At 37.5% G+C, this 12,085-nt stretch overlaps 1 protein-coding gene across 1 annotated transcript in view; it reads right to left on the bottom strand.

The window, feature by feature from the left end:
- Positions 1-2,733: 2,733 nt before the first annotated feature.
- Positions 2,734-12,085, bottom strand: part of POLQ (DNA polymerase theta) — a 106,095-nt gene continuing 96,743 nt past the window's right edge. Inside the window, exons 27-30 of the mRNA XM_059922134.1 lie at positions 11,891-12,015; positions 5,589-5,742; positions 3,370-3,485; positions 2,734-2,917 (exon numbers count right to left, since the gene is read on the bottom strand). Coding sequence (XP_059778117.1) covers positions 2,804-2,917; positions 3,370-3,485; positions 5,589-5,742; positions 11,891-12,015 — 509 coding nt within the window. The 3' untranslated portion in view covers positions 2,734-2,803. The remainder of the gene's footprint in view (positions 2,918-3,369; positions 3,486-5,588; positions 5,743-11,890; positions 12,016-12,085) is intronic.

Here is a 12,085-nt window from a genome sequence, read left to right as displayed (position 1 = left end):
CAAACAAACAAAAAACCAGTACTGGAAGGGGGCTTCCCTGGTGGCACAGTGGTTAAGAATCCACCTGCCAATGCAGGGGACACGGGTCAAAGCCCTGGTCCAGGAAGATCCCATATGCCACGGAGCAACTAAGCCCATGCCCCACAACTACTGAGCCTGCATGCCACAACTACTGAAGCCCACACACCTAGAGCCTGTGCTCCGTAATAAGAGAAGCCACCGCAATGAGAAGCCCACGCAGCACAATGAAGAGTAGCCCCCGCTCACCGCAACTAGAGAAAGCCCGCGCACAGCAACAAAGACGCAACAGCCAAAAATAAATAGATAAATAAATAAATAAATTTATAAAAAAAAAATAGTACTGGAAGCCCTATACTAGAAATCAGCCAAGAAAAAGAAATAAACAGCTTCTAAATTGGAAAGGAAGAAGCAAAATTGTCTCTATTTGCAGATCACATGATTTTATATATAGAAAATAGGGATGTAATGCACAGCACGAAGACTATAGTTAACACTACTGGACAGTATATTTGAAAGTCGCTAAGAGGGTAGATCCTAAAAGTTCTCATCACAAGGAAAAAAAACGTTTTTGTATCTAATGAGATGATGGATGCTAACTAAACTTACAGTAGAAATCATTTCATAATATGTCATTATGTTGTACACAAACTTATACAGTGCTGTATGTCAATTATATCTCAGTAAAACTGAAAAACAAACAAAAACACAAATTATTATCTTACAGTTCTGAAGGTCAGAAGTCCAATATGATCTTATTGGGCTAAAATCAAGGTGCTGCCAGGGCTGTGTCCGTTCTGGAGGCTGTACATTCCACTGCCTTTTCCAGTTTTTAGAGGCTGTCTGCATTCCTTGGCTCATGGCTCCTTCTTCCATCTTTAAAGTCAGCAGTGCAGCATCTTCAAACCTCAATCTCACTCTTTCCATCGTCACATATCCTCCTCCGACTCTGACCATCTGCCTGCCTCTCATAAGGACCCTTGTGTTCATATTGGAACCACCCAGATAATCTCCCCATTTCATGATCTCTAACTTAATCACATCAGCAATGTTCCTTTTGCCATGTGACGAAAATGTTCACAGGTTTTGGGGATTAGGATGTGAACATTTGGGGAGGGGAGGTGCATTATTCTGCCTACAACAAAGGGCATCTGTTACTAACAGTGATTTGTAGACTGAAGAGCTACCATTGAAGTTTGAACTTTATGTGATTATTAAGTTAATATACCATGTTGACTGAAATTTGAATTGTGTTGTATGGACACTAGTGTTATTTAAGTAAACCATGGTAACTGGAATTTTTTCATAACTGAATCATGCAAAGCAAGGAGTGCCTGTTTTAAGCCCAGGTGATAGGTCAAAAAGGATGAGAAAATGCATGTAACCACACATGCAGAGCCATGGCTACAGAAGATAAGGTGGAAGTGATCTATATGTCTGTGCTCATATTTGGAGAACACTCATGTAAATAGGTTGAGGTTTCTCTTGTGCTGGATTCTCAAGGCCGCCAGAATACTAACAGCACTGCAACTTTTCTGAGAAACGTTGTACAGGTGAATATGGAAAAAATTCGAGAAATAATGATATAACTTCCCTCTTACCTCTGTCGTCTTCTGCCACTTTCCCCAAGCACCAAAATATCTGAGGATCTTGTGCACTAATATCCAACTACTAATAGTGTATTACACTTTGTTTATAAAGCAACTGTCTATTAAAATTCTGATGAATAAATATAAAAGAGCTCTTTGATCACTGATTAAGAATATAATAAACACTTCCTATGTGTACATTGTTGAGCAAACTATAGAATAAGTAAATGGATACACAGGCTTCTGATAATTAGACCAAACACAATTTTAAAAACTGAACTGCTGGTATAAAGTTTCTCATAAATTAATTTTATTAAAACAGCAAAAAAAAGTCAGTTATTCACCTCTGACTGGGATTATAAAGTACAATCTTTCAGCATGAGTATTCTCACCATGCCACAGAGAAAGAGGCACTGAGGGACTGGTGAGGGGGTGTTTTCCTTCTCTGGCAGTGCTATATTAAACTGCAGTATAAACATCTGATCTTAAGATCAGAATACCTCTTGAAGAGGTGTAGCTTGTTTTATAATACCTAAGTATTGGAAATATATTCATTGCATGAATTGGGAGAGGGAAAGGAAGAAGAAATGGCAATTCATGAAAATCCATTCCTAGACTACATCCATACCAAGTCTTACCACTTTATAGAATTCTTAATTTTACTAGCCAGTGCTATTTAAAAATACCACTTCAGAAGTCTTACACCGATACTGGATGAAAATCACACACAACACCTAACCCTGGTGGTTTATGTGAAACCAAATCCTTATCTGCCTCTGGCTCCTTCAGGGGTCTGTATCACCAGTGTCTGAATCCTGGTTGGGATGAAAATGACCCTGAGACAGCAGTTTCATTTTCTTCATGCTCAACCAGACAGATGAAGATCCAAAGTGCTAAGTACGTATTTCAAGCATGTGTTCTGAAACTGTTTAGAGCCACATTAAACTATAAAAGGCAATTTCATAGATACTCTTTGAGAGCGAATTAAACTTGATATTAAACATTAAACTTGATATTTTGCCTCAAAAAGTTTTTTCATACTACAGAAAATAAACTCATATATGTTCTGAAACTCTCACTATAAAATTACTATCATAAGTTCATCAAAACTTGAGGGTTTCTGTTTTCATGAAGTAGGTGAAAGGGTAATCTCTATTCTTTCCATGTGATTGTACCTACACCAGGCTTCCCTACAATCACACATCAAAGTCCTTCAGCTCTCCCCAGCTGGCACCTATTTTCACTTTCACTTTCAGTTTCACAGAGAGTTTTATGGCACTTTCCATTTCATTCTTGACAATCTGAGCTACCTACAAAGGGAAAAAAAAAAAGAGGTTAACAAACTCTGCCCAATCAAAGAATGTCTGCCAGCCCACCCACTGAGGCGATAAACCAGACTGGAGCTCTTTACCTCATGGTGCTTAAAACTCTAAATTGGAAAAGGGCCAGGCACCCCACACTAGTCTGCACTGACAAGCAGAAGCTCTGCCAGGTTCACTAGAATGCTCAGAGCTTCGAAATCCTCAGGGCAAGACTCCAAATTCTCATCTAACTTCTCACAGACAAAAATATCCCTGCATCAGGGATTTCTTTTAAAATGAGTTTCAAGCTGAGCACTCTTAGCTCTTTCTCTACCCTTAAGGATTCTACTTTTCTATAGCCATCCTGGGGCTAGGGAAGGGTTCCAGAAATCTCATGCATCTTAGCCTTACCTACAGTGTCTCAGCTTTCTATAGAATGGACATGAACACTGCAAAAATACCTGAACAACATCCTCTTCTGCCACTTCATATAAGAGTTCATCATGGAGTTGAAGGATGAAGAAGCCTCCTCTGATGGGACAGAACATCCCTTGCAGTTTTCTCTTTGGTAACAATCCTACCCCATGAAAAAAGTAGCAAAACTGATCAGCATGTCACTGTGCTATGGGAGTATTTTTTTTTTTTAAGAGAGATTTTGGGAAATTATAATTAAGAGATTAAAACACACAAAATTTGGAGCTATCAAGAAAATAACTAATTGCTGGTTGCCACCTAGCCCACCTATCAGGTAAACTCAAATCTCCACCTACCTCCTCCCAGAAATGAGGAGTCTAACAAAGACATCAGTAAATGGAGTTGATTGACACTCCTTGATGTCTTTTTCTGGCCAGAAGTGTCACCATGGTAGAACTGGTGATTCCTCAGTTGGACCACACACTCTAGACAAGTAATTCTAAACCTAGGGTCCAAATGTAGACTTCAGAGGATATACAGATTCCTTGTATATGTAAGGGTCTATGTCTGTACATTTTTCTGTGGAGATGATGTATACCTTTTCAGAAGATTCCCAAAAAAACTCATGAATCCAAAAATGGTTAAAAAAAAATCACTGTATTATAGTTAGTCACTATTTCCTAACTAGTGGGCCTAGTGGTACAGATTATGCCCCTCTGATCACTAAAATAAGGTTCAACATTAATACTTTTAGAGTAACTGCCTTCCATTGTTTGCCCGTTTCTCAGAGCAGTCCTTCCTTTTCGCCATTCAAATTTCCTATACTTATTCTTCAGGACAGCACAAATACCGTCTCCCTCAATATCTGGTGCTTCCCTCAGAGAGAGTTCTTTAGCTGTCACTACCTGCAGCCCAAGTTTTCTCAGAGGTGGCTCTCACAGGGTAAGAGAACAAAAGCAGATGAGGCATGGCAAGTTGCTTCCATACCAGGGCTGCAAAGGCTGTGCATCTGTTTGCCAGTTTGGCTAAAATCTGATCTGACCCATTGGGCCCCACTTATCTTGCATCATTGGCTGTCTGGATGCTCTAGTTTTTCTGCTTTCTGATCATTATACCTTTGTCCTCTTGATTTCCCTTGGGTACTTGGCTTCTGACCCAGAATGCCATGATCCTCCTGTTCCCTGTGTGGTCTGCTTCCTCAGGCTGAGCTCCCTTTGATCCCACTGACCTACTACTGCCTTTAACTCAACATGACACAATCAAGTCAATCTCAGTGACATACCCACATTGTCTTCCACTCACTCTAAAGAGTGATACCACCTATATCTTCATTTTGACACTGCATCATTCTGCTGTGAAGAGTCAGGTAAATATTTCACAGTCAGGTATCATATCTTCCTTTCCTTAGCAGATTTAAAATTCAAATATAAGTTGACAACTTTTACTTCTAAATCCTCCAAAGCACACAGTACAAGGTTATTCCCCAAATAAGTTTGACCATACATCCTCTTTCTACAAATATAAGAGTGTGAATGTGTGCATGTGTTCATGGAAAGTCATGAACAGGAAAATCAACATCTTCTTAAGGTGTGGTCTGAGGACTGAAGAGGATCCCAGAGATTCTTTCAAAGCATCTGCAAAGTCACATTATTTTCCCAATAACACCCAAAGGTTATTTTCCTTTTTCAGTCTCCTTCTTTCATAAGCGTACAGCAAGGTGACCAATTATCTTGGTTTTAGCAATGAAAGTCCCACATCCTGGGAAACCATCGGTCTCCCACAGACTGGGACATTCATCATCCTCTACAGAGGATTTTCCAGAGATTACAGAACAGGTAATATTGCAACAAACTGAATACAGAAAAATATATGAGATTCCAACTGTCATCTCTTAAGCCAGACATTAAAGAGATTTTCAGAAAAAATGAAACCACTCATCATGAATTTTTTTGTTGTTCTGAAAAAAATGTAGTTACTTTCATGAAAATATGTTACTTATGTCAACACATGGTGGGTTTATTATTATTATCTGTAAATGTTAATAAATGTTTTTAAATTCCCAGTTTTAATTTCTAATATGGTAAATATTAGTAGATATAACACACATAAACAAAAGCTCTTTGGGATCCTTTCTAAGAGTGTAAAGACATCATGAGACCAAAATGTTTGAGAACTGCTGAGAAATAAATATAAATCATTTCCCCTTTTCTTTTCTGATGTAATTAATCTCACCATGTTATAGCAAGGGCCTCATTTATGAACAAACCTGTTCTGTCATTTTGGAGCATACTCTCCCGATGACCATGGGATTTGAAGGTTGAGTAGAAGGTTTCTAATTGCTTCTGAATATTAACTGTGGCTATTTTGACAATATCAGCCGCAGAACCTTGGACTCTTGTGTTGATAGCCTGACGCTCAGCCTATGAAAAACAGCAATAACAGATGCTCCATCAGACACGCCAGCATGGTTTCATACCTGCCCTTAGCGTCCACAGATTAGTGCTCACATGTGCAACCAGACTGGAAATCTGGAACTGAGATGTGACCCAGGGCATCCACTATAAGCTGTATCTTAAGAATAACAACCAGAATGATCCAGGGCTCTAGATTCTGGGCTATCATTCACATGAGGATAGACTAAACAGAAGAAGGTCAGATTGCTTCAGTTTAGAAATCTTCGACAGTTAGTTAGGAACCAAAAACTACATTACACTTGAAATGTATCTAGAAGCTCCATATTCTTTTTAAAAATATATTATCAGTGTTCTAAACTTCACTTTAAAGGATCTATTCCTCAAAATACAATTCCTCTTAATCCTAAATAGATATCATTAGAATACCATTCTTTGTGATGTGGGTTGGAAGGTTTCAAGCACATCCCCCATATCAGTGGCCTCTCAGTCCTGTGTAGAGTTTGGCCACAGCAAGTCTGCAGCCTTCTGGTATGAATCAGAGCTTTTTATGGGCTATTGGGCCTAATCGTTAGCTGCTGGCGAAAATGCAGATCCTAGATCCCCAGGTATTAGATTAGAACTTCCCTGAAACTATTGCTGCCATGAGCTTCTTGGCAGGCAACCACAGCTGCTAAAAGTGAACATCCTGGGGCAGTAGGAATAGAGGTCTAGGTTAATATCCAAGGTGTAATCTATCCATGAATATCACTCCTGTTGTTCCAAAAGGGCTCAGAAAATGGGAAGGGTCTACTCACTGGAGGGATCTATGTAACCTGAGAGGTATTCTCTAGTTCCCTGTCACCTGGGCCATATCCAACTCCTAGTATATTAAATACTGGTTAAAGAGATAGACTTTTTACCTATTGTTTTGTCAAATGCTGATGAATCCATTCTAAACTCACTCAGTTGTCACTGTTTAAAGAGTGACTGAATTTCAAAGTTCTGACTGCTCCCCTTCTTGAAACTATATGCCTCTGTGCAGTGGATTATGTTATTGTTGCTATTACTTGCTGCCTTTCTCTGTTAAGTCCCATGGCCCCCACCCATTGCCATGTGATTCAAAGTGGTTTTCACTCTAAAAGAATGGCCTTGACTTGTTTTGGCCAATAAAATGTGAGTAAAACTGACATACAGCACATGCAAGGAGTTTTAAAACCTATCTAACACTGTCACAAAAAAGGGCTTATCCCAGGTAGGTACTTTTCTTTATTCTGAATTTTAGAATGAAGAAAATACAGAGCAGAGGCAGAGTCAACCCAGAGCCAAACTATAACATGAATTAAAAATAAATATTCTTATTATAAGTCACTGAAATATGGGAGTTGTTTTTACTGTGACACAAGCAAATATAACTAAAATATATAATTCATTCTCATGATACTGTACTTCCCTGATTCTATTCCAAAATAAGAAAACTTGGCAGTCTCAGCTTTGTGTCCCACAATCTCAGTCCCTTCTCATCGCTAGAGTGTTTTCATATACATAAAAATATATAGGTTTCTGGTAATAGGAGATTATGCCATTAGGACTAACCCTTCCACTGATAACCAGAAAAGGTGGTCAGAAACTGCCTCTTTGAATGAATCAGACAGGAAAAGGGAAGTGAAGAATTATAGAACCTAGAGAACTGGGAGAGAAAGGAAACCAAGGAGGTGATCCTGGCATTGGAGGCCATCCTTTCTCCCAGGGAAATCAACAGATTCCAGAAGAGGCAGCTGAGAGGCTAAGAAGCTGAGCAGAACTTGATGGTCTTGAAATATTTGGGTTCACAGCCCAACAAGTAGAAGGCCTGGTAAGGAGGTGAGATAATACAACTATTTTTATAGAAAACTAAGAAAAACAAAAGGCAATAGGAACAGACTACAGGGATTCAAGTATGAGCCATATTTGACTACAGACTATTATCAAACCTATTAGACTATAAAATGATCACGTTATCAAGAAAATAAAAGACAAAATTGAATATTTTGGCAGAGAACAAAATACCATAAGAACCAAATAGAAACTCTATAACCAAAAAAATTAAAACAACAGAACTTAAGCATTTAAACAGTGCTTTCCCTATAGTTTGGTGTATGTGTGCAGTGGGGAGATAGTACTGACTTGGAGAGAAGATAAAAAGGCCTTCTGGGGTGCTGGAAAAGTTCTATATCATTTAGAACCTAAAAGCTCAATAATTGCTCAACAGCAAATTGAAGAGCAAATCAGCCAACTGAAAGATAAGTTAGAAGAAAATATCCAGAATTAAGCATGATGAAATATAAACATGGAACAGAGGATACGAAAAGTGAGGAATTAAAGAGAAAAGTTTTAAAAGTTTATAATAGAAGTTCCAGAAAGAGAGGAGAGATTTCGATGAAGCAATGACTGAAGAAGAAATGACTAAGAATTTTCCAAAATCAACAAAAGATCTCAAGGTGCAGATTCAAGAAGTCCTAACACCCTCAAAAACAGATCAGTTAAACACACACACACACACACACACAGGCACATGAAGTTAAAAAAAAAACCCAAAAACTTAAGCACATCACAGAAAATCTGCTGGAAACCACAAGGAAAGAAAAATACTGTATTAAAAGCAACCTAGAGAGGGGCTTCCCTGGTGGCGCAGTGGTTGAGAATCTGCCTGCTAATGCAGGGGACACGGGTTCGGGCCCTGGTCTGGGAGGATCCCACATGCCGCAGAGCAGCTGGGCCCGTGAGCCGCAATTGCTGAGCCTGCGCGTCTGGAGCCTGTGCTCCACAACGAGAGGCCGCGATAGTGAGAGGCCTGCGCACCGCGATGAAGAGTGGCCTCCGCTTGCCACAACTAGAGAAAGCCCTCGCACAGAAACGGGGACCCAGCACAGACATAAATAAATTAAAAAAAAAAAAAAAAAGCAACCTAGAGAAAAAAGGCAGATTGCATTTAAAGAAGAAACAGACCAGGGATGGGCAAACTACAGCCTACAGGCCAAGTCTGGCCCATCTCCTGTTTCTGTAAATACAGCTCTACTGGAACACAGCCACACTCACTCATTTATGTAGGGTCTATGGCTGCATCTGCACTAGAACAGCAGGCCTGAGTAGTTGTGATGGAGACTCTGCGGCCTACAAGCACATATTTAAGGGAGCTTACTTTTTCTGACACAGACACTATTAAAAACCTAAAGGAAAGTTCTACTTATTGGTAAAATGTTTAGAATTTCCCTCTGAGACCTGAAAAGTGGCAAAGATACTCACTATCACTAACTCTATTCAACACTGTCCTAGCTAGTAAGTCAAGCAAAAGTAAAAAAAAAAAAAAAAAAAAATAAGACTTGGAAAGACAGTTATAAAACTACTTTTTTTTTTCCAGATAATAACTGTGTAGATAGAATACCTAAAAGTATCTACAGATAAAATTTTGGAATTAGTAAGTAATATTTGCAAGGTTTCTAGATAAAAGAACAACAATAAAGGCAATTATCTTTCTATACCAGCAGTAAAGGGTTAGAAAACGTAAAAAGGGAAGGAAAAGCATTAAAAATTTAAAAAGATGCCATTCACAACAGCATGAAACCTTTCCAATATCTAGCTATAAATTTAATAAAAACCTTGTAAGATCTCTTCCCCAAAACTATACATCATTAGTGAGAGAATTTTAAAAGACCTGAAGACCTAAATAAATGGACATATATAACATGTTTATCGACTGGAAAACTCAAATTTATAAATACGTCATTAATCCCATCTTGATCTATGAACTCAAGGCAACTGCAATTAAAAAATCCCAACAGGATTTTGTGTTTGTATGGAAATTCACAAGCTGCTTCTACAATTTATATGGAAATGCAGAGAACCAAGAATAGGTAAATATTCTTGGGGGAGAGAAAAAAAGCAAGTTGGGAAAACTTACTTTACCATATATCAAAACATAGTATTCAAGAAAAAGCAAATTAAAACTACAAGATACTACTTTACACCCACCAGAAAAGCCAAAATTATGTTAACTTAATAGCAAATGTTGGCAAGGATGCAGAGCAATGAGAACTCAAACTTATATGGGAGGACAAATTGCTACAACCACCATAAAACACAACGTGGCTTTATCTACTGAATTTGAAGATGAGAGCAATTCTATGTCTACCCTTTACCAAACATTAACGGAAACATATGTGCACCAGGAACCTTGAACAAGAATAATCAAATCATCAAGATCCATAATAGAAACCCATCCAAACAGAAAGTTCTCCAAACTAGAAACCCATCAACAGAAAAATGGATAAATTGTGGTATATTCATATAACAGAGCTATATACCTACCCCAACATGAAACAACATAAATGACTTGCCTAATGTAATTTTGAGTGACAGAAGCTAAACACAGAATACATATATTTGATATATAGAGAGGTCAAAACAAAACCAGAGGGTTAGAGGTTATAGTGGTTATTACTGGGAAGGCAGTGGATGGTGATTAGGAAGAGGCATGAGGGGAGCTTCTGGGGTGCTAACAATATTCTATTTTTTGGTTTGTATGGTAGTTACATAGGTATAGCTCTATAATAATTTACTGAAATTTACATTTGTTTCTTGTGCTTTCTCTATGTATATTTTTCAGTACAGTAAAAGTTGAAATAAAATGTAAAACCAAACTAAACGAAAACCAAACAATAAATCTGGCTATATTTATTCCATTTCTGATTCAGAGGGGCACAATTTTTATTTTCCTCAGCAACAACATAATGAATCAGTTAGAACTCTGACTCCTAAGGATTTGGTATAAAAAGTCTTACTCTCACATTTTTAACTTCAAAAATATTAGTTTTTTAAAAATTATATGGTTCATTAACATTAATCATTCTATCCTCCATTTTTCACTGTGTAAATACCAAAAAACATAATCAATCCCTATTAGATCAAGCCCAAATTCCTCAGCCTGCCATTAAAAGCCTTCCAATAGCTGATTCCATCTGACGGGTAGAAAATTATCTATTCCTAAGTGACAACTCAAACTTTCCACTCCTATCAGATTGGCTTCTAGCCAATCCTTACTCAAACTCTTAGTCACTTGTGATTATCTTTTTCTCATGCCCATCAATTAAATTTTAAATAGTCTTCAAGCATCTGTTTAAGTCCTACCTCCTCTAGAAGCCTAAATAACTGAGTATACATGCTACTTTTATATTTTTTTAGTTTGCTCTATCTCTTCCAATACATTTTAAGACTTACTTTTCCTAGTGCATCAACTACAGTGCCTACTTCACTTGGAGATATGGTAAAAGGCTGATAAATATCTGATGTCTGTATGTGGATATATGGGAGGCGAGAGAGTGAAGAAGTAACAAAACCCCAACTATTCCTCCATGGTCCCTAAGAGCATTATTGCTCTGAGAGATTCTAGCTCAAGACAGTAGTTTAGCAATTTGGGGGCTGGATATTTTCATTACATACAATGTGTAGTGGGCACTGACACACAAAAGTATGGGGTAAGGGCAAAATACAACCAGTTAAAATAGGAAGGTTTGGACTATAACAGAAACTTAAATGCTCAGATACACAAAATATTTTTATGGATCCCAATGAAAGAGATTTCAATCATAATTTGAGTAAATACCATCAATACATCTTTTGAATGATATTAAAAATAGCCTTCTTTAATATTTTGGGTATCCTAATAAGCTCTGATGAGCCAGTGCTTTTAAAATAAATAAACAAAAGGAATGAACCAAAAAATACCACAATTCAATGACTGGCTAATCTCTGAAGACACTGGCAATCTGGTGTAATATGACAAATTAGTATATGATATCTGAAACAAAGAACAATTAGCAAATGTAAGAATTAAGTTTATATATAACTTATTACCAAAGCTAATAAATAACTGGCTTACTAAAACAGAACATTTTTAACTGAAATATTATTAAGTGAACCCATATTTACATTAGTCTCCTAAAGAGACTGTGTTCAGCAAATACTGGCATGTACCATCACTTCAGAAGTCCTTAATAAAACAGAAGATCCAATTAATATGCTAGTGATCTCTAAAAGGGACATTAGCAGGGTTCAGTCTTTGTTGAAAAAGTACATGTCATTAAAGTTAAAAATTTAAGTTAAAATATTAAGTTAAAAATCCAGAGAAATTTCAACATACGTGAGCTTTGTGATAAGGGTTGTTGTCTTTGATTCCTGGTAAATATCTATGCCTTCCCAAAATGGTCTGAACAAATCCATCTCTTTTACAATTCTTCACTGTCTCTCTCATGAAATGATTAATCCCTACAAAGAAAATGAAGAAATAATTGCAACCAATGTCCATCCTTAATCTCACTCACTAGTTTCAATATAG

Source organism: Balaenoptera ricei, chromosome 4, assembly GCF_028023285.1.
Source record: "Balaenoptera ricei isolate mBalRic1 chromosome 4, mBalRic1.hap2, whole genome shotgun sequence".
In the NCBI taxonomy this organism is placed as follows: Eukaryota; Metazoa; Chordata; class Mammalia; order Artiodactyla; family Balaenopteridae; genus Balaenoptera; species Balaenoptera ricei.
Note: the sequence above shows the minus strand (reverse complement) of the source record. Positions and strands in the feature narration are given on the sequence as shown.